The sequence below is a fragment of the Pleurodeles waltl genome, chromosome 6, assembly GCF_031143425.1.
Source record: "Pleurodeles waltl isolate 20211129_DDA chromosome 6, aPleWal1.hap1.20221129, whole genome shotgun sequence".
Lineage (NCBI taxonomy): Eukaryota > Metazoa > Chordata > Amphibia > Caudata > Salamandridae > Pleurodeles > Pleurodeles waltl.
Genome location: NC_090445.1, coordinates 1,005,777,134 through 1,005,805,058, shown reverse-complemented (window position 1 = coordinate 1,005,805,058; position 27,925 = coordinate 1,005,777,134). Strand labels below are relative to the sequence as shown.

The 27,925-nt window shown below is 46.2% G+C and overlaps 1 protein-coding gene across 8 annotated transcripts in view; it reads right to left on the bottom strand.

Moving 5' to 3' along the window:
- Positions 1 to 27,925, bottom strand: part of TNFRSF14 (TNF receptor superfamily member 14) — a 465,083-nt gene that overhangs the window by 12,400 nt on the left and 424,758 nt on the right. For 6 of the 8 annotated variants that reach the window (XM_069239910.1, XM_069239915.1, XM_069239911.1 and 3 more), the window contains one exon: positions 20,792 to 20,932. In XM_069239910.1, coding sequence (XP_069096011.1) covers positions 20,792 to 20,932 — 141 coding nt within the window. Of the gene's footprint in view, positions 1 to 20,791; positions 20,933 to 27,925 lie in introns of those variants that run through there. The other 2 variants (XM_069239916.1, XR_011204948.1) reach the window with 2 other exon arrangements.

The following is a 27,925-nucleotide window of genomic DNA, read 5'->3' as shown; positions in this document are numbered from 1 at the left end:
CAGGGCACCGCCGAACTGGGCACTGCCGTCTCAAGCACCGCTGAACAGGGCACCGCCGTCTCAAGCACCGCTGACCTGGGCACCGCCGTCTCAAGCACCGCTGAACAGGGCACCGCCGTCTCAAGCACCGCTGAACAGCGCACCGCCGTCTCAAGCACCGCTGAACAGGGCCCTTCATCTCAAGCACCGCTGAACAGGGCCCTTCATCTCAAGCACTGCTGAACTGGGCACCGCCGTCTCAAGCACCGCTGAACTGGGCACCGCCGTCTCAAGCACCGCTGAACAGGGCACCGCCGTCTCAAGCACCGCTGAACTGGGCACCGCCGTCTCAAGCACCGCTGAACAGGGCACCGCCGTCTGAAGCACCGCTGAACAGGGCCCTTCATCTCAAGCACCGCTGAACTGGGCACCGCCGTCTCAAGCACCGCTGAACTGGGCACCGCCGTCTCAAGCACCGCTGAACTGGGCACCGCCGTCTCAAGCACCGCTGAACAGGGCACCGCCGTCTCAAGCACCGCTGAACAGGGCACCGCCGTCTCAAGCACCGCTGAACAGGGCACCGCCGTCTCAAGCACCGCTGAACAGGGCACCGCCGTCTCAAGCACCGCTAAACAGGGCACCGCCGTCTCAAGCACCGCTGAACAGGGCCCTTCATCTCAAGCACCGCTGAACTGGGCACCGCCGTCTCAAGCACCGCTGAACTGGGCACCGCCGTCTCAAGCACCGCTGAACTGGGCACCGCCGTCTCAAGCACCGCTGAACTGGGCACCGCCGTCTCAAGCACCGCTCCGCTGGGCACCGCCGTCTCAAGAACAGCTGAACAGGGCCCTTCATCTCAAGCACCGCTGAACAGGGCACCGCCGTCTCAAGCACCGCTGAACTGGGCACCGCCGTCTCAAGCACCGCTGAACTGGGCACCGCCGTCTCAAGCACCGCTCCGCTGGGCACCGCCGTCTCAAGAACCGCTGAACTGGGCCCTTCATCTCAAGCACTGCTCCGCTAGGCCCTTCATCTCAAGCACTGCTCCGCTGGGCCCTTCATCTCAAGCACCGCTCCGCTGGGCCCTTCATCTCAAGCACTGCTCCGCTGGGCACCGCCGTCTCAAGCACCGCTCCGCTGGACCCTTCATTTCAAGCACCGATCCGCTGGGCACCGCCGTCTCAAGCACCGCTCCGCTGGGCACCGCCGTCTCAAGCACTGCTCCGCTGGGCCCTGCCGTCTCAAGCACCGCTCCGCTGGGCCCTTCATCTCAAGCAGCGCTCCGCTGGGCACCGCCGTCTCAAGCAAGGCTGAACTGGGCCCTTCATCTCAAGCACTGCTCCGCTGGGCCCTTCATCTCAAGCACTGCTCCGCTGGTCCCTTCATCTCAAGCACTGCTCCGCTGGGCCCTTCATCTCAAGCACTGCTCCGCTGGGCCCTTCATCTCAAGCACCGCTCCGCTGGGCACCGCCGTCTCAAGCACCGCTGAACTGGGCCCTTCATCTCAAGAAACGCTGGCCCATTGGCGGAAGGGGCAGGCCCGCATCTGTGTCGGGCAGGGCTGCACGAAGCACTCTGGGCACTAGTCCCCCTCCAGTACCAGTGGAGACTGTCATCCACTTGAGAGACTGTGGCTTTGCACTCCCCAGGATGGCACAGTGGGCAACCCACCCACTGTATAGACTTGAGAGACTGTGGCTTTGCACTCCCCGGGGTTGAACAGTGGGCAACCCACCCACTGTAGAGACTTGAGAGACTGTGGCTTTGCACTCCCCAGGATTGCACAGTGGGCAACCCACCCACTGTCTGGACTTGTGAGACTGTGGCTTTGCACTCCCCAGGATGGCACAGTGGGCAAACCACCCACTGTAGAGACTTGAGAGACTGTGGCTTTGCACTCCCCAGGATGGCACAGTGGGCAAACCACCCACTGTAGAGACTTGAGAGACTGTGGCTTTGCACTCCCCAGGATGGCACAGTGGCCATGGAGGCCCCTCGTGGATCTGGCGTCATGGACTCATCTGGCTGTGGTGCCCCCCCTTCCCTTCCCCCTGAGGTGCCTGTAGTTTTCCTATCTGATGCCCCTGCAGTGTTCTCTCCGTTGGAGGCAGGTATCCTGTGTGGGCTTTGCCCATGTGTTTTTTGCCCAGTGGCCCACGAACAATGGCTGATACACATATCGGACTGGACAATTTATGTATATAAAGTTATAGATGTGTGATATATTTTATACTCAGTCTTACAATATAATTCTAAATTTATAATCATTTCCTTTTGTCTTTGCATTCTTCCGGGGGTTTGGGGGGGTAACTGTGATGTGTTGCTATGCATTGATGTGTGTGTTGTAGTGGGTGAGGGTGGGTGTGTCGCATATGTGTGTCCCCGTAATTTTTTACCTCCCCTGTGTCGTAGGTGCAGTACTCACCGTTGTCTTCTGCGCCGGCGTTCGTGCTCCTGGTAGAGGAGCAGGAAGACGATGGCTGGTAGGATGTGGAGTTCGGGTTCCATGCTGTCCAGATTCCTTGTGGGGTGTATGGAGGTGAGCGTTTTCTGTTTGAAATGGCTGTTTCCGCCGTGTTTTTATCGGCGGGGCTACCGCCCCGGAAAAGGTGGCGGATTGGTGGGTTGTGATAGGGTGGGCGGTACATTGTCTCCCGCCTGTCTGTTGGCGGTGACCGCCGCACTGTTTGTTTGTCCCGCCGTGGCGGGCGGTGTGTTAAAGTGGCGGTCTCTGTTGGCGGTTTCCGCCAGGGTCGGAATTGCATTTTTTTTTTACCACCAGCCTGTTGGCGGTTTTGCCGCCGCTTTAACACCGACCGCCAGGGTTGGAATGACCCCCTATATGCTTTGGCTCCCTGTTGAGATTCCCTGAGATTTATTCCATGGGGGTCTTTTTCGGTTGCCGTCCTTTAGTTTTGAGCTCTAGATTCCATTCCTCATTGGCAGGCACTATTTTGAAATGAAGCATCTACATGTGTAGTTGACTTGGGATAAAAATGCACTACAGTCACGAACTTAACCAGGTTTGCTGAACTCTTTCCCACTTTGGTGGTTTCTGTACATTTCGGTGTATACTATCAGGAAAGGATTTGGTCTCACCCTTCTTTCCTCTTTTCCATCCGTTTCTGGTGAAGAATGTGTGTAGGCTGGTTATGGCCCTCTTAATGAGATCATAGAGTACTTAAATTTATTATAATTTGTAGGCAGGCTCAGTAAGATGTTATTTCATGTGTTTGCAGGTACCTTAATTGAATTGTGGGGTCAATTATGAGGCATTCCAGAGGAAGGCGATTTAGCCAAAACGAGCGTAGAGGCAATTATCTGTCTAGCCACAAAAGTATACAAGAAATGGAAGCGCAATAATGTATTAAGTCACAACGTTGTATAATCTGAAGTGATAATCACTTGTTTTGACAACTATTGCCCTAAAAATAAGGTGAAGAATGACAAAATGAAGGACTTTATATACAAATAATTATTTGACTGAGGACCTAATGTGATGAAAAAATGTAAATGAACACAACCTAATTTGTGTAAAGATGGATGTTCAGATGTTCCAAAAAAGGTTTTTATTTAGTTTTTTGTTTTTTAATAATAATAGAGATGTGTGTACAATTATGGAATGGTGTGAATGAGTGTGTGAGTTCTGTTTATGGGGTGAATTAGATGATTTTTTCAAACTGTGGTATATGGTATGCATTTTCAGGATAGCTGCAAATTGTATGACTATATATGTATTTGACATTCCAAGGAGATGGTTTTCCCTTGAATTGTGGTAAGATGTAAAAAAGTTATGAGATTATACACTGATGAGATAAAATGCTAAAAGATGGTACTTAATCTCTCTGAGTCATAATTCATTTACAGTTTGTTTATTGAAGCTGAGGATGTATGACATACAAATTGGGAAGGTTACAGGAAGGGGCGTTCTTTGTTTTTGCATACTGTGGTGTTCCCTGCCCCATTAACCTAATTTTAACAGGGAGTTAATCTTTCTACTTCTGCCAGCCCAGGAAAAGAGAGGAATGTGCAGCAAAATGTTAAGTACGGCACAATCCTGCCCTTTCCCTATCACACAGCGTGGCAAGGTGACTAAGTTAAAATGTGAAATCTAAAATGGAGGTACTAAGAGGAACCTATCAAGATTCACCACAACTCTACTCTGCACCACTCTACTCTCTCCACTCTATTCTAGACTACTACACTCCACATAACTGCACTCTACATCATTACACTCAATGCCACTGCACTCTACTAAAAAAAAAAACACAAATGATGGACGGAATGCAGAACCAAACGTTCACCCCCCAGTCACAGATCTGGGTTTAATCCATCAATTCTTTTGCTCCCCATGCCACCCCAGTTTGGACCCAGTCATATGCAAATCAGTCTTGACCCTGCTCCCTATGGGATCAGTCCTGCCCGAACTACCAGGCCAAGTAATCCCTGGACCGGAAACAAGTATCCTGGGACTGGTTTTACCCTTAATCTTACCCTTAATCAGCCAGGCTAGCTTGAATCCAATGGCATAGTGAGCCTGGGACCCTTGTCTGGGCACACCCGGAGCACATACAGCTACAAAAGCAAACAAACACAAATGATGGACGGAATGCAGAACCAATCAAACATTCACCCCCCGTCATAGCTCTTGGTTTAATCCATCAATTCTGTTGCCCACCATGCCACCTCAGTTTGGAACCAGCCATATGCAAATCACTCTTGACCCTGCTCCCCATGTGAACAGTCCAGCTCGAACTGCCAGGCCAAGTCCTCCCTGGACCGGAAACAAGCAACCTGGGACCGGTTTCAGGGTATCACCCTTCATCAGCCAGGTTAGCTCGAATCTGTCCATCACTTGTTCTTTTTTGCATTTGTCGCCCTGAGAGGGAAGGGTATGCTCAGATGTGGGTTCTGTGCTCCCCATGCCACTGGAATCAAGCTAGCCTGGCTGAGAAGGGGTGATACCCCAAAACCGGTCCCAGGATGCTTGTTTTCAGTCCAGGGAAGACCTGGCCTGGCAGTTCGGGCTGGACCGTTCCTATGGGGAACAGGGTCAAGAGGGATTTGCATACGGCTGGGTCCAAACTGGAATGGCATGGGTTGCAAAAAAAAAGATGGATTTAGGCCAAGATCTCTGTACTGGGGGTGAATGTGTGACATTGTTCAGCATTCCTTTCATCACTTGTTCTTACTGCACTCTAGTCTCCACCACTGCTCTATACGCCACTCTACCCTATGCCACTGCGCTCTATACCAAAGCACTCTACACCACTCTACTCAGCAACAGAGCACTCTCTGCCACTATTAACCACTCCACTCTGTCACTCTACTCTACACCACTGCACTCTATGCCATTATACTCTAAGCCACACTATGCCACTCTACTCTGCATCACTGCACTCAACTAAGCACCACTCTAATCTATGCAACTGCATTCTACAACACTACATTGAGGCCACTGCATTCTACTTTACTGCAAATAAAGAATGAATACCAAGCAGTTGACTAATGGTCACCACCAAACAGATGTACAGTGACTTAGCTAGCCAGAGAAGAAAATAAGTTAATTACCTGGAACTATTTCTTTAGGAGCACTCACAGCTGACACTACAATCTGCCTCACTACTGCTTTCTATTCAAGCATGTGAATCTATGATGGTTCCAGTACTGGAGTGAGAAAATAAGTTACTTACCTGTAACTATAGTTCTCCAGTATTGGAATCTTCATAGAATCACATGCTTGGATCATTACCCATCGTCGAGCTGGGAGTCTCCCGGTACCTTTACAAAGTAGTGTTAAGTTACAGCTAAACCTAAAGGCCCTACGCCCTTCAGTTTTGTGTTCTATCAAAGTCATTTTGGAGAGAGTCCACCAATCTAGTGACACCACCTTCTAGAACCCTCCTCAAAGAATCTCCAGTCCCTCAGATTTTTACACGAGTGCTTACCAATTCTAATTAACTGAGAGAGAAAAAAGGAGCTTCTCTGGGGTGGTGGGTGGGTCGCATGTGAATCTATGAAAGATTCCAATACTGGAGAACTATAGTTACAGGTAAGTAACTTATTTTCTCACTCCAGTACTGGAACCATCATAGATTCACATGCTTGAATAGAAAGCAGTAGTGAGGCAGATTGTAGTGTCAGCTGTGAGTGCTCCTAAAGAATATGAACTAGATAGTTTAAGTAAATATATAAGTATACATACGCTAATTCAAAACACAGCTGTTCAGCACTGCTACTAGAAATCATACAGACTATAAACATTTGACTTTACAATGTGCAGAACTAACCTTAGGATGGTGGGAAGTTATTGATAGCTCACCTTTACTGGAAAAGATGTTTTAGGACCACCTAGCCCACCGCTACTTCTCCTTGAGTAGTTGAGTCGCGACAGTAATGTTGCATGAATGTGTGGCAGTTATTCCAGGTAGCTGCAATGCATATGTCGTGGAGCGGTACTCCCGCAAACTGTGCAGCGGATGTTGATATCATTGTGGTAAACTGGACAGAGGTTTGTAATGATTTGCCTGCTGCTTGATGGCAAAAGCCATTGTGTTATGCTTTACTTGGAAAGGGGTTGGCCTTTTCTTGGTGCACCGTAAGCCACGAACAAGTGGTTAGTTTTTCAGAGGGATTTGGTTCTATCAAGGTAGAACTTGATGCACCTTTTCACATCCAGAGAATGAAGCCCCCTCTCCAATGGAGTTGAAGGGCTTGGGAAGATTGACTTCAGGATTAGTGGTTCACTGATAAGGAAGTCCAAAGGAACCTTAGGTATAAATCATGGTTTGGTCGTAGGATTTTTCTGTCTTCTCTAATTTGTAAGAAGGGTTCCTGAATTGTCCGGGCTTGAACCTCACCGACTCAACTAGCTGATGTGTTCCACTAGGAGAGCTACTTTCCATGAAAGACTCTTTAAAGTGGCCCTGTGAATCGGCTCAAATGGTTGTTTCATGAGCTGTACAAGGACTGTGTTGAGATGCCATGAAGGAAGGGGAGGTCTGAATGGTGTAAAGACTCTAAATAGTCCCTTCAGAAATTGTTTGATGAGTCTTGAGGACAACAAGGAAGGTATCCAGATGAACCCTGATGGAGGCATGAGCTAGACCTGAGCGTGCTAGATGTAATCGTAGGGTAATATCAGTTCGGGGGAGGAAGGTATGGGATGTATCTGTTGTTGCTGACACCATAAACAGAACCTCTTCCACTTACAGGACTAAGGGGGTCATTCAGACCTTGGCGGACGGCGGAGGCTGTCCGCCAAGGTACCGCCGACAAATGACCGCACCGCGGTCAAAAGACCGCGGCGGCCATTCAAACATTTCCGCTGGGCCGGCGGGCGCTCTCCAAAAGAGCGCCCGCCGGCCCAGCGGAAATGCCCCTGCAACGAGGACGCCGGCTCAGAATTGAGCCGGCGTAGCTGCAGGGGTGCGACGGGTGCAGTTGCACCCGTCGCGTATTTCAGTGTCTGCAAAGCAGACACTGAAATACTTTGTGGGGCCCTCTTACGGGGGCCCCTGCAGCAGGGGCCCCGCGGCACCCCCTACCGCCATCCTGTTCATGGCGGGTTTCCCATGGGGGTAGGGGGTGTCTGAATCCCCATGGCGGCGGAGCGCGCTCCACCGCCATGGAGGATTCAATGGGGCAGCGGTAAACCGGCGGGAGACCGCCGGTTTACCCTTTCTGACCGCGGCTGAACCGCCGCGGTCAGAATGCCCTTGGGAGCACCGCCAGCCTGTTGGCGGTGCTCCCGTGGTCGGTGACCCTGGCGGTCACCGGCCGCCAGGGTCAGAATGACTCCCTAAGTTTTATTAGTGTTGGAAGCTCTGGCCCTGGAGAGAGTTTACATTCTGGAGCGATGTTTGGATGTGCAAGCTCTTTGTGCTCATGAGCCATGCTGATAAGTGCAGGGATTCCGGTTTCAAAATTTGACCCTTGTTCATGGTCAGGAGATAAGGATAGATCTTCAAGGGGATGTGAGGTTTCACTGATAAAAGGAGAAGCTCTGTATACCAGTGTTGGTGAGGCCACGTTGGAGCTATTAAGATCTGTGTGCAGGGTTAGATTTTCATCTTGGTGAGAACCATTGGTAACAGGGGAATGGGTAGAAAGGCATAAGCATAGATTCCGCACCCTGGCATTGAAAATGCATTTCCCCATGACCTCTGATGGTGAAGCCAGCTTGCGTAGAATCGGCAATTGGTGTTTGAAGGGCTGGCAAAGAGGTCGAGATTGGGTTTCTTCCACTGAGTGAATATGTGGTCTACTATCTGCTGATCCAGCTCCCACTCATGACAGACTGATTTTAATCTGCTTAGAGCGCCCGCTATCTCGTTTTGCTTCCCTGGGATGTGTTCTGCTTGAAGATGCACCCCATGCACTAAGGCTCATTTCCTGATCTCTTGTGCTTCTCGGCAGAAGGGACCTTGTACCCCCTGCTTGTTGAGGTAAGGCACTGTGGAGATACTGTCTGTTCTAATCAAGACCTCTGAGTTGGCAATTCTGGGAAGGAAAGCTTGAAAGGCTATATGAACTGCTTTTAGCTCTAGGAAGTTGATATGTAAACTCCGAAGAGGTGTTTGCTACTTGCCGCTGAACTGTAGGTCTTGTAGGAATTCTCCCCATCCTCCTAGTGAGGCATCAGAGATGGTTGAGGTAGGAAGGAGAGGCCGATTGATAGATTTTCCTTCTCAGTCCATCAAGTCAGAACTCTGACCATGGGTGGAGTAAAATAAAGCTATCTTGCCCCCTATTCTGAAAAGTGAAGGGAAGGGGTAACCAGAGTCTTGGGGAGATCACTGTCGACGAGCCGATTCTTTTCCTTGACGAGCCTGTCATCCCCTAGGGCCAGGTCTGAAGTATTCCACTTGTGAAGGTTGTCTGACTGTACTAGGGACAAAATTGTTGTGAGGTGGATGTGTACGAAGGGTATCTGTACTGTTGATAGCCTCCCCCATATGAAGGCATCACACGTTCTCTGGTACCATGAAAGGAAGACTTTCTGAATTGTAGGGTACCCAGTGATTTGGCTGTCTCTGTATCGGTTTTAACTGCCTGAAGGACTTCATCCACATGTTTCCCAAACAAAGCTTGTCCATCAAAGGGCAGATCTAAGATCTTATTCTGCACCTCCAGGCGAAAGGACGTCCCTTTAACCAGGTCTGCATCCTAAGCACTGTGGCCACAGCATGCTGTCGAAATATGGTGGTAGCAATACCCATTGTGCAGTCGATCATTTCTGCCGATGTCCTTTCTCCTACTTGCAAGACCTTTCTTGCTTCCTGTTTGGTTTCCTCTGGTAGCTGATCAATGTATGGGGCAATGTCAGTGTAGGAAGCTGGCCTGGTGTGTGGTAAGCACCTATGGTGTTATCACCTTATACCAGGTCCAGGTACCCCTATTGGTGAAGTGTAGGCAGTGTCTAGGAAGCCAGAGCTCTCTAGAGGTAGCTGTGGATGAGCAGCCAATATTTATCTAGGAGACATGCAACGCTTATGCAATACCCCTACAGTCACACAGCACTTACACACATGGAAAAAAACACAATGTTACAAAAATAAAGGTACTTTATTATGGTAACACAAATACTAATATACTGCATAGGCAATACTCCACTAGGAGGTGAGTAAACACACTATTATACCACATTAGAAGTCAGTGATTAGCATAGAAATCAATAGCAAACAGTAAAACTATACAAAATTGTGAGGGGGGGCAAACCATATACTAAGTAAGGGTAATGTGAAAGGCAGTTCCACAACCAAGGAGGAGCTGGAGGAACTAGGAACCCCAAAGGGTAAGTACTAGGGTGCCCCCCAGCACCCAGGAGAGAAGAGGTAAGTACCAGGTTTTTCCCCAAACCCACAGGTAACCTTTGGAAAAGGACTGCGCAAGACCCAAGAAAGACTGGATGCAACAAAAGGTGGATCCTGACAGAGGAGGACCTGCAAAGGAAGGGGAACAAGCCCAGTTCGAGTTGGAGTGTCCAGTTGGGGCAAGCGCCACTACCCACCCTTCCGTAGATGCAGGACCAGGTCTACGGTGAAGACAAGGAGTCAGCTGTGCAGCACAGGAGCAGGATAAGAGTTCCAGAAGTGATGCAGATAATGTCCCACGTCGGAAGAAGAGTTGCAGTCAGTCAGTGGTGTAGAAAAACCACCAACAAGTCTTGGCAAAGGTAAGAGTTGCAGATGAAGAGTTGCAGAGCTGCCAGGGACCAAGAAGGTCCAGGGGGACTCAACAAAAGGAGGCGAGTCCCAGGTGACCCTCAGCAGTGAGGAGAGTTGGAAGACGAGGATGCAGTCCCCACAGGCAACTCACAGGCAACAGACATAGGACTCGCAGTGAGGTCCACTCAGCACACATGGAGAGGAGTCCCACCTTGCTGGAGCAGCAGGCAGCAGACTGTGCTTTGCAAGGAAGAGTACTGAAGGCCGGGGCTACACGAAGCCTGAAGATCACTTGGAGGAAGAGCCAACAAGCCTTGGTAGCTGCAAGAGTTGCGGTGCACAGTGGTACTGTCCTGCAAGGAGAGGCAAGGGCTTACCGTCTCTCAAGTTGGACAGCTGGTAGAGAGGACCAAGGGGACTACTCCAGACCTCCACCTCTGATGCAGAATCCACGCAGTTCTGAAGGAGAGAGGATCCACGTGACCGGTCGCCGCTGCAGTTGGTGCCTGCGGATGCAGGAGAGTGTCTCCTTCACTCCAAGGGAGATTACTTCTTGCTTCTTATGCAGTCTAAAGACTCGTCGCCCTCTGTGGATGCACAGCCAGGGAAATGTTGCAATGTCTGGAAGGAGCCGGGGAAACAATGTTGCAAAGCAGAGTCATCGTTAGCGTTGCAGATTTTCGGTTCCTGGAGGGTCCAGTTGCAGTCCCGGTCGCCAGAATATGAAGTAAACGGTGCAGAGGAGTCCTGTTGGAATCTTGAACATCGAATCTGAGGATCTCAAGGACCCACCCAAAAGGGAGACCCTAAATAGCCCAGGAAGGGGGTTTGGTCACCTAGCAGGGTGACCGCCTATCAGGAGGGGGCTGTGACGTCACCTGACTGACCTGGCCCCTCAGATGCTCCCAGGGGCCTCTGAACATCTTGGTTTCAAGAAGGCAGAATCCAGCGGCCACCTGGAGGAGCTCTAGGCACCACCCTTGGGGTGGTGATGGACAGGGGAGGGGTTCAACCCCCTTTCCTTTGTCCAGTTTTGCACCCTCACACACACACACACACACAGCTCTCCTAGTTTTGCGCCCTCTGGGCTAGGAGGGCCTACCATAGGGGTGATTTACAGTGATTTAGTGGAGTGACCTGGTGTGAAAGAGTGCATGCACCTTTTCACGCAGGCTGCAATGGCAGGCCTGCAGACACATTTTGCATTGGCTCCCATGGGTGGCACAATACATGCTGCAGCCCCTGGGGATCCCCTGGTGCCCCAATGCCCTGGGTACCTAAGTATCATATACGAGGGACTTATCAGGGGGCACCAGTATGCCAACTGTGGGGTGTGTGAAGTCCTAGGCAACGAAATTTAGAGGGAGAGAGCACAATCACTGGGGTCCTGGTTAGCAGGATCCTAGTGAAAACAGTCAAAGCATACTGACAGCAGGCAAAAAGCGTGGGTAACCATGCCAAAAAGAGGGTATTATCCTACACCTAGTACCGCTAGAGAGTTAGCCGCCCTGACAGTTAGACTTGACATTGATGAAAAGTGCTTGTCAAAATTGTCTAACCCTCTCCCCTCCGTATCTGGATGCGGTGAAATTAGGGTGGAGGTGTTTTTGGACCTTTTTTGGGCAGCTTGAGCGATAACTGAATCTGGGTGTGGATGGCCAGTTAGGAAGGCTGGAGCATCTTCCGGGGCTTTAAATTTCTTATCAAGGCACGTAAGCACAGTGGTGACTATCACTGAATTTTGCATGACTTTCAAACCTTCGGCCCGAATATGATTAACCATAGGTATGGAGCGCACACTCTTTTGAAATGGTTCTTTAAAGTCATTTAAAAAACAATCTCCTTGTTTGGATGGCATCGGAAGTGCAATTCTTTTGGCAGCTCTTGCTAGTAAATTATGAAAGCCCCCGATATCCTCAGGAGGCGAATCCACTTTAATAGGCAAGGGAGATGATGGAGAGTGAATTACGTAGTCTTATTCCGTATGATCATCCTGTAGTTCACCTTCCTCATGCTCCTCATCTAAGGTGTCTGTGCCAAGGAGCAAAGCTGTTGCTGGTGTATGAACTGTCGTTAGAGGTAAGGATGTAGGCCTATGGAGCACGGTGGTTGGTTGAGGTGCTGGGGTTCAAAGAGGTTTGGTTGGCTGAGGTGCCGCTTCTTTGGTGGGTGGGAATCTCTTTCTGTAATTTCCTAGCATAACCTGTAGTACCTTTCGTCAACCATGATGGATAGCTCTTTACTGTCGACGGCTTAGTGGCCGATGCCAATGTCGTCGGAAATGAGGTAGACTTGGACTGCAAGCAAATAGTTACCGTCCGCTTCGTCAACGATGGAGTTGCGTAGGTCTTGGTTGACAACAATGCTCTCATCAACAGTGGAGTACTCGTGGCGCTGTCATTGACGGTGGTAAAGTCGTTGTCGGGCTCGTCAATAGGGAAGTTGACGTCGCCGGTGGAGTTATCGTAGACAGCTTGTCAACAGGTGGAGCTGAGGAAGGTTTCTTGAAGGTATGTGTTACCTTGACATGTAGTGTAGGAGGCTCACAGGTTGATTTTTTTTAGCGCTTTCAGAAGATGTAGGACGTTCCTTTCTCTCTTTAGATGAGTGAGAGGTGTATCTCTGAGGAGATGTATCAGGGCTGCGGCCGTGGTAAGACCCAGAGGTGGTCTTTTTGTAGGCTTTTTTAGGCTGTTCTGAGGAAGATCTAGTACTTGGTGATCTGTCCCTCTTTTGAGATCTCCTGAAAGATGAGGAGGATTCCTCACTATCAGAGTCCGAAACTGGGTGTTTTCTGGATTTAAGTTTTTGCAACCAAATAAGCAGCCTTCCATCCCTGTCTTTTAAGGTTTTTGTGGAAAATTTACGACATACCTTGCAGTCCTTTGCTAAATGATCCGGGAGAGGCAGTAAATACAATTGTGGTGTGGGTCCATAGAGTGTAATCTCTTTTTACCACAAATTTCACCGGGTCTGAAGAGACTCTTCTTTTCCTTGTCAGACATGATGTCAGCTGTCTGTTAAGGTGCTGTTGTAAATCCTAAAGGTATAACCTTTAGAATAATTGAAAAATGTGAATAATGTCTTCTCAAATTTCAAAAATAGAGAAAAGCTGAGCAGAGCTCAGAGGAGACTCCCTAGCAGTAGAAAATCTGAGGGACTGGCGCTTTTCTCAGGAGGGTTCTAGAGGGTGGTGTCACCTGAATGGCAGACTCTCAACTTTAGTCTTTTTTTCAAAATGACTCTGATAGAACACTAAACTGATGGGCCTAGGGGCTTTAGGTTTAGATCTATCTTAACACTACTTTGTAGTGGGGACTCCCATCTCAATGACGCAGAACGATTCAAGGATGTGAATCTATGAAAGTTCCAATATTGGAGTAAGCGCAAATACACTCTACTGTCATGACATCATACCCCTGGCAATAACTTTGTGGGGAACAATAAAATTACAGCAATCAGAATTTGAAAAGGCCTTGCCACACAAGCAGGCATCAAAGTGTGAAGAAGTGCCAATGGAAGTGTGGGCAATGTGAAGTTTGCGGACAACAAACTGGAAGTGATGGTGGATGAAACAGTAAAGGTGAAACCATGAATTTTCAGATCTGAAGGCCCCTGAACTGTCACTAGTAAATCACATGACATATAGAATATCATCAATGGCGCCCCCGAAGCCAGGATCACCTGTGATGGCCTATGATGTGTCATACTGAATACACTAAGTTTGATGGGGCCACTAAATCGTGCATGAAGCTCGAGTGGGGGGAATACCAAAGCCTCACTTTGTCTTCTCCAAGCAAAAGGTTCTGATTATAATACCAATGAAAACAATGACAGGAGTAGAAAGAGTGGTAGAAACAGGGAAGGAAATGGGCACAGCCATGAAACTGTAGCCATCTCCAGAACATGTTGCTTCGCCATAAACTTGTGTTGCATGCAAACAAATACAGAAGGAATGCAATTGATCAGAGATCTATAAGCTGCCACAGCTATATAGATGGTGTATAGAGAAAGCAAGCAACCAAATGTCCACCATCTGTGCTTGTGACCTTCCAGACATCAGCAAATCTAACAGTAGGCAATGTAATCCCACGTAAGACTCGTAATTGGCAAATCCCAAAACTTTAACAGCAGCAAAGCCCTATGCATATATATCAAAATCACTGGCTGCTGGTCTTGATTCCACATTATCTCTCGTTCTTTCACCACCCTACACTTTGCCTCTGTCTCACTCTTGCAAATTCTTTTCTACCCTGCTTTCTCCTGTTGTCCCAACTTTCCTATTTTCAACTATCTCCTTCTCTCTTCCTCTTCTGCCTTTCTCTCGCTTGATCTGGGGGAACGTCTGATGATGAATAATAAAACAAATATAGTTTTCAATTAAGAGATGAAAATATAATGTAAAGAATTCTATTAAAACAACAAATGGCCTTTTAGCATAGCATAATTATATTTATCTGCTTATTTTTCCAAACATGGGTTTAACAAGCATCCCAAAATTAGATGGGACAGCAAGCTTATCTAGCGGTTTTGAGGTGTAGGAAATAAAGAAGTAATAGTTTCTCATCTGTAACTCCTGTTCTCTTTTAGGGGAATTTTCATGATAAGTCATAAGCACTGAATAGTCCCGCCCCGTGCTGGGACCCAGGCACAGTTCTTTAATATATCTTCTTAAGTGGAGATTTGTGCCTATCTCCATAAAGGCCTGCAAAAACACTTAAGAAAAGATAATGCAGCCTATATATCTATGCTACAATGGCCCAATTCTTAATCATGAAATCAAAAAACGGCCAATACATTACAAATTAGTATAATTTAAGATGTTTTGAAACAGCATAATTCTCCTTCACAACCCCCTTTTTAAGACAGAGGTGAAGGAGAGCAGGGCAAAGTAGCCTCATAGAATGCCATTATATGTCTAAAATAGAGGCTGTGCCTTTAATAACCTAGGGACCACCCATCATGCCCAGCTGGTGGCAGTTGCTTCAGTTCTTTTTGAAGGCCATATGGGACATATAAAGATTGCAAGGATACCTCTGTCCATTCAACCCTCCGTTGCTTATGACTTCTCATGGAATTTCTCAGACAAGAGAACAGGAGATACAGGTAAGAAACTATTTCTGCTCTCGTAGGGGATTTCCATGTAAGGTCATAAGCACTGAATAGAGCAGCAAGTCCATCCCCATATATTGCAGTGGAGGAGACAAAGGATGACTTACAGTTTAAACAGATTTCTGAGGAAAGGCTGCCCTACTTGAGCATCTGCTCTAGCATCAGAGTCTAGGCAGTAGTGTTTGGTGAAAGTATGTACTGATTTCCAGGTAGCTGCTTTGCAAATTTCTGAATCGGGATATTGCATAGTAGAACAGCAGTAGATGCTTTTCCCCCTAGTAGGGTGTGCCTTAGGTTTAGCTGCTAGTGATTTATGAGCTTTTTGGTAGTACAACAAAATACATGAAACTATCTATCTGGAAATGGATTGTTTGGAGGCAGCTAATCCCTTGCGGACTGGACCATAGTTAATAAACAATTGGTCTATCTGGTGGACATCCCTTGTCTTATTAGGATAAAACTTCAGAACCCTCCTAACATCCAGTGAATGGAGAGTTCTTTCTGCTGGAGTAGAGGGATTCTGAAAGAATGTAGCCAATGAGATAGTGTGATTGAAATGGAAGTCTGACACTACTTTAGGAAGGAATTTCGGATCAGTTCTCATAATCACTTTGCTAAAAATGAAAGGCAGTGTATGGTTCATGAGAACATAGTGCTCGTACCTCGCTCACCCGGCAAGATGATGTTATCGCTGCCAGGAAATCTGTTTTCCATGTAAGGTGTTCTAGGGAAGCTTTGTGGGTGGGTTCCAAGGGATCCCGCATAAGGTGAGAAAGCACTATATAGGGAGGCAAGGGACGCTTGAAGGTAGGGAAAACCTTCTTCAAACCCTCTAAGAAATCCTTTTATGACAGGGATTTAGAAAAAAGAGGTTTGTGACGGACATTTCCTGTAGGCAGTAAGAGCTGCCAGATAAACTTTTATGGAAGCGAATTGTACGCCAGATTTAGTCAAGTGAAGAAGGTATGGTAGGAATCACATCCTCCTGGAAAGTAGTCTGGTCCACATTGTTAGAGGAACACTAGATGCAAAATCTCTTTCATTTGAAGGTGTAAGCAGAGCTAGTGGAAGGCTACTTAGCCTCCTCGAGGATCTCCATGCAGTCCTGTGGCAAGTTCAAGTGTCCATACTGCACTAGCTCAGGAACCATGCCGCCAAATTCAAGGAGGAAAGATTGGCGTGTACCATCTGTCCTCCAAATTTCGTTAGTAGGTCTGGCCTGCATGCAGCTTGAGATGTGGATGCTGTGACCGGTGAAGAAGGCCAATTAGGTTCATCTTGGCTTTGGAGTGGAACAGCTTGATCAGGACTGCTGGGATCAGAGGATCGGTATTAATAAATTTGCCTGACCAGTCGATCCACAATGCATTCCCCAGTGTCTCTGGTTGGGAGTACCTGGAGGCGAAGTTCCAGCATTTTCTGTTTCCACTGTGGCAAAGAGGTTGATAGAAGGGGTGTCCCACAAGCGGGAGATTCTTTGAACAACTTCTTCGTGCAAAACCCACTCGAAAGGTTTTTGTTGAGAGCTCTGCTGAGAGTGCCTGCTTAAACATTCTGTACGCCTGAGATGCGAGCTGACGTTACCATCAGGTTCATGGCCAAAAGCCATTTCCAAATTATCCGGGCCCCTAGTGACAAGGCTCTGGACCTGCTACCCCCTTGCTCGTTCAGGTAGTACATGGTGGTTGTATTGTCCGTCTAGTAGGGTGTCGGTGGTGAATGATGGGTTTAAGGCCTTGAGCGCCAAATGAATTGCGAGATGAATTGCGCTAAGTTTGAGGAAACTGATATGGTATGTCATCTCTTTCTGAGACCATGAGCCTTGTATTTGTAGATGATTCATGTGGGCTCCCCATCCGAGCAATGATGCCTCCGTCATAATGGTTTGAGAATGGACCTGTTGGTGAAATGACATCCATTGGAGGAGGTTGCTTGAAGAACACCACCACTTGAGAGACAGCATCAAATATTAGGATAGTGTGATTTTGTCTTCCCAGTTGCCTGTCAGCTGGTCCCACTGGTCCCCTAGGCACTCCTGGAGAGGCTGCATGTGGAGGTGAATATTGGGAGTGAGAAAGATACAAGGGGCCATTGATCCGAGAGATGAAACTGCTCTTGGATGAGACACCCTCCTGGGAGTCTGAGGTTTCTGAAGGATCGATAAGCGTTGTTCCTGCGAAGGTCACACCACTGCGTGAATGGTGTCAATGGAGGCCCCTAAGTAATGCATCTGTACTGGTGCTGACGTGGACTTGAAGGTGACGTGAAGACCCAACCGATGATGAAGCTTGCAAGTCCAATTGAAATGCAGTTGGGCTTCATGAGAAGTGGAGGTCCTTATGAGCCAGTCGCCTGGATAGGGGTAGACGAAGATTCATTGTTTTCTTAGATGGGCTGCCACCACAGCCATGCACCTGGAGAATGTTTTGGGTGATGACTCGAGACCAAATGGTAGTACTCTGTACTGGTAATTATCGTGCCCCACAAGAAATCTGAGAAACTTCCAATGCTTCCTGGTGATGGGAATGTGGAAGTAGGCACCGTGAAGGTCAATGGAGCAAAGCCAATCTCCGTGATGAAGTTCGGCTATATCTAATGTAAAACTAGCATCCTGAACTTCTCTTTCCGAATACACTTGTTGGTGACTTTGTGATTGAAAATGGGTCTGAATTTGTGTTTGTCTTTCTTTGGTACTAGGAAATACCTGTAGTAAGTGCCTGTGCCCCTCCGATTGTGGGGAACGCTTCCACCACCTTCTTTTCTAATAAAATGTTGACTTCTGTCCTGAAATATTCGAGATGGGAAGTGGACGGCTTTGGTGGAATGGGCAGTGGTGGGGTGGTAAACCTGAGAGAGTATCCATTCTTCACAATATTCCAAACCCAAGCGTCTGTTGTGATGCATTGCCACTCTTCAGGATAACTCTTCCTGGATAACGTGGATAACAGAAGAGGGGGAAGGGAGGACTCACGGTTTTGTGGCTGATGTTTGTTTACCACCCTGGGTTGGTTGTTGGGCAGTGACCTCTTGTCTGCTTGCGCTGTGGGTGGTAGGATCTCTGGTGCTGTTGCGGAGATGTACTTGGAAGCCAACAAGGGGTTTGAACTCTGTGAGTAAAACCGACGTTGGCAGGGTCGGAACGATCTGCGCTGTTCCCTGGGTTTCTCTAGACCCACAGCTTTTAATGTGTCCATTTCAGTTTTCATTCTTGCCACCTTATCATCAGCATGGTTGCCAAATAGTGTGGATCCTCAGAATGGCAAAATTTGGATACAGTGTTGCGCTTCCAGTTTTGGAGATGCTAGATGGAGCCAAGCATGCCTCGGCAAGGTGACTCAGTGAAAGTAGCAATGTGCGGCAAGGAGGGAAGAATCCGCAGCTCCACTTATAATCTGATTAGATACAATTGCCCCCTCATGGACGATCTCCAAGAAGTCTTCCTTTTTGTCATTAGGCAGGTGGTCAGCAAACTGTTGGATTGAATTCCAAAGGGCTCAGTCCTACCTGCCTAAGAGGGCCGTAGCACTGGCTGCCTTCATTGAAGTGGCCGCTGTATTACTGAGTCCAATTTTTTACTCTCCTTATCTGGAGGAGAAGAGGATGATGGAGAGGTGGAATGGACTTTTTTGGAAGTCAAAATAACGACAGAGGCATGTGGAGGATCATTGCAAAAATAATGGGTCTTGATCCGGAGGCCGTTTTTTTTTTTTTTTTAAGCCTGGATGGAGCAGGCTTAGCCATTACTGGAGTTAGGAACAAATCCATGGCCGGTTCGAGGATAATGGAGACTGGTGGGAGCAAAGTGTTGGGAAGCTGTACGCTGATGCAGCGTCTCAAAGGTTACCGATGTGGATGGTGTGGGTACCGACATTAGTAAACTGTTTTGCAGCCCCATGGACTAGCACCTCTTGGAAGGAAAGTAATGTCCTCAACCGGAAAGACACGATGCGGTGGTTAGTCTGAAAAGTTGGTGAATCATCTCTTGTAGAGGAAGAGGAATGATCTTTATGCCGTCGATAGGAGCCTGACCTTGTCCTATGGGAAGAACTGTGATGATGATGAGCGCCCCAGTGTGTGAAGTCCATGACGAGAATGGTGGCGTGATCAGGAGCAAGTTCAAGGCCTGGGAGCTGGAGTGCTCGATGTTGACCATGCATGCCGTCTCGACGGCGAGGCAGTGGATGAGGCATGTCTCGACGTGGTATGCTGGTGAAGCACCAATGGCATATAATCCATCGATGTCGACTGAAGTCGCGTTGACGGTGAGTGCCATCGTTTCCTGGACAGTGAACCAGCCCTTGACGGCAAACAAGTTAACGCCGTAACTTGTCTCGACCTCGATCCTCTCTGGCCTCAAAGTCGATATCTTCTCTGGCTTGGAACATGTTTCTCAGACCTTCTACGTCCACTGGAAGCTGAAGTAAGGGCCCGGGTGAAAGAATGACCTTCCCCTCGCTCTGAAGTCCCACTGGTAGGCTGTGTTTGCTGGCGACATCTCTCTTCTCTTCCTTGAAGGCAAATCTTTCTGTTGCACAGCGTGCGCCTGAAAAACTTCCTGCAGATGCCACAGGTGTCAGGAAGATGAGAGGAAGGTAGGCAGATGATACAGACCTCATGAGGGTCTGTTTTGCCTTTTTTCCTGCCACAGCGAGGACACTTATCAAACAATGAAGGAATTTTATTTGACAAAAAAAAAAGCCTCAGTTTTCTGCCAAAAAATAACAGGAAAAGTAAAAAGATTTCAGTAAAGGTATTGTCACCTATTTCTGACAAAACCTCTTTGAGGAAAAAAAACTACAAAAGGTCAAGTTCAAAGCTTAAGTGTCGCGTCAGCAGCAGCTGGAAAAAAAAGAACTGAAGCAACTGCCACCATCTGGGCATGATTGGATACTGGTGGTCCCTAAGTTCTTAAAGGCACACACAGCCTCTATATTGAACATATAATGGCATCCTATAAAGCTACACTGCTCTGATTTCCTGCATCTCTATCATAGTGCGTGAAGGAGATCTTTACTCTTTCAAAACATCTTAAATAATACACATTTTTAATGTATTGGCCATTTTTTGATTTCGTGATAAAGAATTGGGCCATTGTAACCTAGCTATATAGGCTGCATTATCTGTCTTTTTCTTAAGTGTCTTTACAGTCCTTCATGAAGAAAGGCGAAAATCTCCACTTAAGATATATTAAAGAACTGCTCCAGGGTCCCCATACATGGGTGGGACTATTCAGTGCTTATGGCTATATATAGAAATCCCCTACGAGAGAACCACTTATAACACAATGGACTATTTTTTTCTGAAAACATGTTGTCACACAATCTTTCCATTTGTGTGATGTTGTTGAGTAGTGATATGGGGTAAAAGCAGATAACAATAATATTTTAGCATCTGTGGCATGTAGCACATAGCAGGCATCAACAATCATGCAGGATGGACTACTGAGTGAATGTACCAACACAATCCACTCCTAAGGTTAGACTTTATTAGCTGGCATCACTTCATGTTGAAACCAAGTTTGGTTGTAATACCTGATCACCACTGTAAGAAGCTGTGCTTTGAGGCAGCATTAAAGCTGGGGTGTTGCAGGTAGTGGCCGGGTCCTGGGTTTCTTGAACAGGGAGAGGTTTCTGTTGAAAGGGTGGTTCGTTTGCTGTTGTTGTTTTATCATCCTTGTAAAGTAAAATCAAAAGGATACATTAGTTTTACAGACAGACTTTTAAAGGACTCTAACTAAATCCGATCAAACCTGAAGCGGTTTTTTCCAATCTATTCAGAGCAAAGCAAGAGGAGGGATAGTATGTACAGGGGCAATAAACACAAGTTTTTAACCATCTTATTAAAGCAGAGTTATGGATAATCTGTAGGTGCAGAGTACCTCTGCATGTGCATACACCACACTGGGCAATTCCGATGTCTACGCTCCTACGCATTTTCGCTGAGGCTAAAGCTTGCTGTCTCCTGAGACATAAGCAGGCCTAGCATCTTCCCATTTTGTATAGTGGCTGAAGCACTCCACCCTCGGACCAATAAAAAGCAGTAAAGTTCTCATGTTTGGTTTAAACAGTGCAAAGACACCAGCAGAGGGTAATGTTTTATAAGTGATTGGTGGAGGGTGTTTGTGTGAGAGCCTGTTTTAGTGAAAGACACAATGAAGCTCTTGGTATACAGTGATTCTTCTTGGCCTTATCGTAGCACACCTGGCAAAACTGCGTTTCCAACATACTGCAACTTTTCTTTGCATGACGCCGACTACTGCCTCTCATAAGCAGATGCCGGAATGATATATGGATTCTTGACATTTCCTAACCCACCTAAGGAATTATGAGATAGCCATTGAAGCAAATGTGGCCCTTGCATATTGTGGGCACACCTCATTATAATCTTTTAATAATATGGGTCTCTGGGCATTCCGGTCACATTATGGGCATTATCAGGACATCCAGTCATAGTGGTGCCTCTATACAGCATAGTGGATGCCATTTCTGGCATATTTTTTGCATTCTTAGCATTATGGTCAATCTCCCTGGCATCATGTTGGTATCAACGTTAGCATTATTTGAACAGTGTGTTAATCCTTGACATGAGATGACTTTTCCAGGCAGAAAGAAATTACTATGGCCCTGTAAAAAAACTCAGTGAATTGAACTTTCTTGGCAATGTGCAGATGCATAGACGATTTGGAGTTAAGTTGTATCAAGAAATCCTCAGATGTACCCTGCACCTGGAAATAACCAACCTCTCTTCCATCCCTGCTTCAATTACAGTTCTTTGTACAGCTGCAGCTCAGGTGGCAGTATGAGCCTTGGAAATACAGATTATTTCTACAAGTAACACTTTATTCAACTTCACCTCCTCCAAATAAAATTATAAGCCTCTACCTGAGGTGGTAGAAGCTTATAATTTTACACCACCACTTCTTTTCTGTTCCATTTCCAAGACAACATTGGATTGGCACCTTCACTAAGTTGGGATTCTCAAAGAAGAAGATAGCGTGGCACACACTCTATACATGGTCTCTAACCGGGTGGTGTGCCTACATCCTATTATGATCAAATCATTGTTGATAAAAAAATACACCAGTTTCCTCCGGTCGATATTTGGGTCACTCAGATTATGTGCCTCAGCAACCTCTCCTGTGCAGACAGGGCAGCTGCTCTTCTCCTCCAGCTGTCTACAATCCTCCTCCCAGACGCTCTGATGCCGTTAGCACCAGAGATCAGACCTTATTCCTTGTTCACATATACTGCCCTGGTCTACATATACACTGTCTAATAATGGTGACAAAAAATGAATGGTGACAGAAACAGGAAGATTATTTTGAAAACCTAGAAGTGTATCAGAAAATTGGATATTCATAAATGGCCCCAATAGGTGGTAAGGCTAACATAAATAGGGAAGTGTTGGCTCAAACAAATGAAAAGGGATGGATCATTTGGAACTAATTGAATTTATGAAGATGTTCTAGATTTACATGATTGGTAACTTACTCTCTCCACTATAGCAACGGTGTATTTATGTGGTGAAAGTTTAAATAGGTTTGTATATTTTTGCTTTGTATATTTAAGTTATTTCCTTTACTTCCAGTAGCTCATCAGTATTATTCTCATCAATTTATTGCTTACGCTTGTTACCTCAACTGTAAAATAGTAAATAGTTCTGTTTAACAAATATATGTTTAAATAGATATTTGTATGAGGAAAAATGGGTGCAGAGTCAAGAATTCTCGATACTAATGGCAAGTAATAAGATGTAGTCCGAATCTATAAATACGTGAGCTGTGTAAAGAGAGTGGTAAAAATGTCTCAGTAGGTCAGTGCGATAACAAATGACACACTAATCAAATGGAATCCAGTAGTATCATTCTAGTTGTGGATAGAAAGTTTTCCTTTCCCAATATTTACTGGGTTGTGAGACACTGATTATAATGACTATCATCAGTTAATACTGTTTAAAGGTTTCATAGGTCAGCATATGAGCACCTAGGCCAAAAATATGAGACCTAATTGATTCAATCTTTTGTAAATCATATGAAGACATTGCTGCTACACTGCACACTGGCTTCAGCAACTAACAATTAAAATGGTATTTTGCAGAGCTCAGCTACTGGTGGCGAGGGAAGACGAGGGAGAGAGATTCGATGTTCTGGTCTCAGCCTGGACAGATGTTTCTCAAGCTTGAATCTGCAGTGGGAACAGCACACTGTTTTGCTAATATTATCTGTTGTGCCAGGAGAGAGTTGTTACACAATTAATGAATACACAATTGTTTACCCTACCTGACAACCAACTGTTAAGTAAATGTCGATTGTGACGGAGGGCATATCTATCTGTGCTTAAAGTTTGTGTTAGACGTCGCTGTAGCTTTTGTGCACAAGATGTCATTCAGCTGAATAAACTTTGTTCTCTAACAACAATCCTGCTACTGAATTTTATTTAAGAACTTAGCGTTGACAAGCATATCAAAGTAGTCCTACGAAAAGTAATCATAAAGCGGGTTACATGGAAATTCCAAGAGGTCGTGGCTTCAAAGGTCTTAATTGTCTAAATGAGGTTTACTATAAGAAAAAAGAAGTGCCATAACCAATGGGCCTGGCTTTAACGAGCTAAGCACACAACAGGCATGCACATGTGCTATGTGCATACCTTACTATATCGTAGCTAGGCTCCAACCTTCCTCTCAGTCCCTGTCGATCTTTAGTGATGGCTTTCCGCGTGTTTTTTTAATTCTTCCGTCCTGAGGATTGCCCATGCAGTTTTACACACTTTTTTCACTCCGGCCCAAATGAAATAGGTTTAGAAGTTTTACAAACATGCACCTACTGAATATCAGTGTACATAGTGTCCAATGTGAATACTGATATTTTTGTACTCTTGCAAAGACAATAATTCCCTCTAAGGAACGGAAGCGAAAAAAACGGTTAGAACTGTGGGATGACCTCAGTTTCTACAATGATAGCACTAAAGAGTAACATTTTGATGATCAACCTTATTTGATTTACCAGTGGGAAGGAAAGAATGGGGTTCCAGAAACTGGCTTCATCACAAAGAACGGTTGTCCACTTCAACTGTGTTATACCCTGCCAAAGAGGCAACCTGCTGATTACCTTAGAGCTCACTCCAACAGAGCGAGAGCACCACCACCATTCCAGCTCATAAATTTTGGGTTTGGTATATGCAAAGCAGTCATATGTCATCTCTCCATTCATTCTCCAGGCACTACTGCTTCATGTGCAAGTCTAGAGGAAGGTTCTTTTTGACCATTTGCGCCTGCAGGACTTCCTCATAAAGTTCAGTCCTCAGACCCACCTATTTGACAGGGGCACTGCTCTGGTGCTGATTCATAAGTGGAGGAACCTATGGTTAGAAGCTTCCATCAGAGGAACAGGGTGCTACCCACTGATAACACTTTCTGGTGGATACTCCAAACCCACATTTTTAACCACCTGCACATCTCCCCATTCCGTGGAGTGAACGCTTGGGAGTAAAAAGCTAAGTGTTTGCACACTGCCAGGTGTGCGCATAATAGGAGACAACTGATGGTAGTGGGAGGGAGCACAAGAAGGCAGATGGAGCCACCTGTCGGCACACTGGAGTTATTTCCGGAGTTTCCCAGGTCCAGTCAGGCAACTCGGGAGATTTACAAGATGATAAATGTGCAGTTAGACGTATCCACCAGAAAATAAAGTTTAGAATTTGTGGGGATATTAGAGAGTTGATGTGATAGACAGGGAGATTCAGAGGCACACCTGGTTAAGCTTAGTTGCCAGTGGCGCACAACGTATTTAAAGCCCTGCCCATTACATTTGTAGATGATTGGTTTAGCTAAGTAATGAGGACTGGGCTAGCTACGCTGTTTGACTTTGGGAGTCTGTGGACATTAGAAAGGCTTGGCCTGCAAACTCTGCTCAAAATCAATACCTTCCTGGAAAGGGACAGTTTGCGTAAGGTTTGCTCATTCAAAACAACAATATCAAATGTTCTATTTCACAGTAAACCAAATTATTACAAGCAAAATATTTCTGAGCACACATTAAAAAACTAGGGCCATATGTACGAACACATTTTAACATTGACACAGAATGGGAAAAACCCTTTGCTACATCTGCCCCCTAGCCCCTCTGTAGGAGAATAAGAAAAATAATATTGAAAATCATATATATGAATGGCCATAGAAACATAGGAAAAACGTACAAGGAAAAAGGTGATCACAATACAGAAATTAATATTATTGACATAAATACATATGTTTATATACAAAAGACTAATGAGTACCGTCTTTATAGAGGATGCTGGATATAACGATTCTCATAATAATTCACAGCTTTACCTAAGAAAAGATACAAATATCTCTAGTCTGAGTGCAAGGGAGTAGCCAGAAATAATATAATACCCACACTTTAACCCACATCCCAAATGCCGTCCTCTCCGAGTGTAACGGTGTAATTAATTGCTTGTAGTAACTCATTTACTATGAATTATAAAATTATACATTCGTTTTGAATGAGTCCTCAGTGAACTATTGTTCTTTATACTCACCTTGGTAAATATGTAGCCACCATTATTTCAGTGAACTGTTACTTTCCCAGTCTAGGTTACTGTGCCATGATCAGCATGCAGCCTAAAGAACTTTTTGCGTCACCTGTATAGTCTATGCGCAGTTATATGGCACCTGTGCACCGAAAATGCTCTCTCATTTTAAATACCTTTTTATCGATTTCAAGAATATACTACGTGTGTAGCCTAATTTTACATACCTCTGTGAAATGCAGTTTCTATCTGGGTGCTGCCCAAGGGGTTTCTAAGCAGCTGTTCCCACACCAAGATGGAATACGGTATTAAGAAGGAGTAATAACCATAACTAAATAGGAGTGACAGAGAACCACTGAATCAGCGTCAGCGCGCCCTTCTGAACAATCAGACACAAATCTCTGATGTCATGGCATCTAGTCAGGCGGATGGTGGCAAAGACAAGATTGCGGAAAACACAGAGGTGGTCATGGGAGATTTTTACCCATGCAGACCCAAGTGAATTTGTGTGCCAAACAGGCAAAAGGAAGAGTGTTGTAGGAAACAGGAAGCTGAAAAAGAACCTTGTCATGAGTCCCCCTTGAACGCCGCAGGCTATAGGCTGCTGTCTCTGTCTGCTACCTAAGGCATGGGGAGCGCATGTGCATCAGAGTCTCAAAGGGAAGATGCATGAGGATGCAAATGCCAACAGAGCAAGAAGAATGGAGTCTACTCCTGGGTCGCAGTTTATCTTCACTCGGTCACACACATTTGCGAGCTGTGGTGCTGAGTTTACTTCACGTGGGGGTGAAAGTGGGACCTCTGAGCACATGTACTGCAGCACCAATGGTCGAAGCCCACAGGCAGTATCCAGACAACATGGTACTTATGGTGAAATGTCCCCTTTGTGTCCCTTCCTCGCCCTTAGGATCTTCTGATACACTCATTCTCACCCATCTATCTACAAAGCATCTGCTGACTAATGATTTCTCACACGTCAAGTGAAAGTTCAGCAGTCAGGAACTTGTGGTTTGGTTCTTGGTTAGGTGTCACTGGATATTTTTAACTTCTCTTTCACTGCTTTCCCACATGCAAGCACCTACTGTCCCTTGCACCTGCGCAGTTACATTACAAATTAGTTACTAGTGCAGGTATCACAAACTGCATTTCATACTTAGGGTCTCATTATTAACTGCCCAGAGCAGTATCCCTGGCAGGGACACCTCTATAGGCTACTTCAAGTGCCTAGGTATTTACTGGACACAGTGCCTCCAAGTGTGGAAATACGGGACCCGGTTTCATGGGGAACTACCCAAGCTTCTCTACTTCTTTTTTGAATAATTTATGCATCATTCTACTCTTGACTGGACATTATTTAAAATTCCTGCATAGTGGAATCTGTCTGTATCCGCTAGACAACTAGACAACATGATAAATCAGAACCTAAAATATTTTCAGGTGCGGAAAGGAGGTGGGATTGGTTTACTTTGTGAGTGATACCGAAGTGGAAATCGACAGTAACATGGAGGGAACAAATCACAGCATAATCTTCATGGAATCTTTCCTTTCAGCCTGGCAGTGCAAATTCGATGGCGAGTGCAAGCTAATCCGAGAGGCATTTTGATATATTCGGTAGTGTACATACATAGCATGAGGACTATGGTCCACTGCCTGCTGAAGTTGTGAAGTAAGCTGGTTTTACTGTGACTGGAGTGGAGCACTCATCATTTCGTTCACAGTGGTAAAGATTAAACGGTCTGGCATCAAAGAGAAGTACCAGAAGATGTATGGATAGCAGGAAGTGATGCCGCTACCACAAGCTGTTTGTTCGGGCATTATCTAGAAGAAGCGAGGGATATAAAGGAAAGCAAGTATGGATGTAACTGAACTGAGATTGGACAATCTCCTCAGTTTACTCAGTTACACGACAGGGATACAATTATAACCTGCTATTATTTTCAAGAGGATATAGCAGTTATCACAGTTTATAGGAAATAATTCCTAGAACTTGAGCAGTCCAGGAAATGTGGTCAAAGAATTTTGGTGGCGTGGTCACGAGGAAGGATAAAGGGAAGAACAGAAAAAAAGTGTTGGCTAACAATACGGCAAGACCTAAAACAACCGGACGAGACACAAGTCCATCTGAGCAACGGGCAC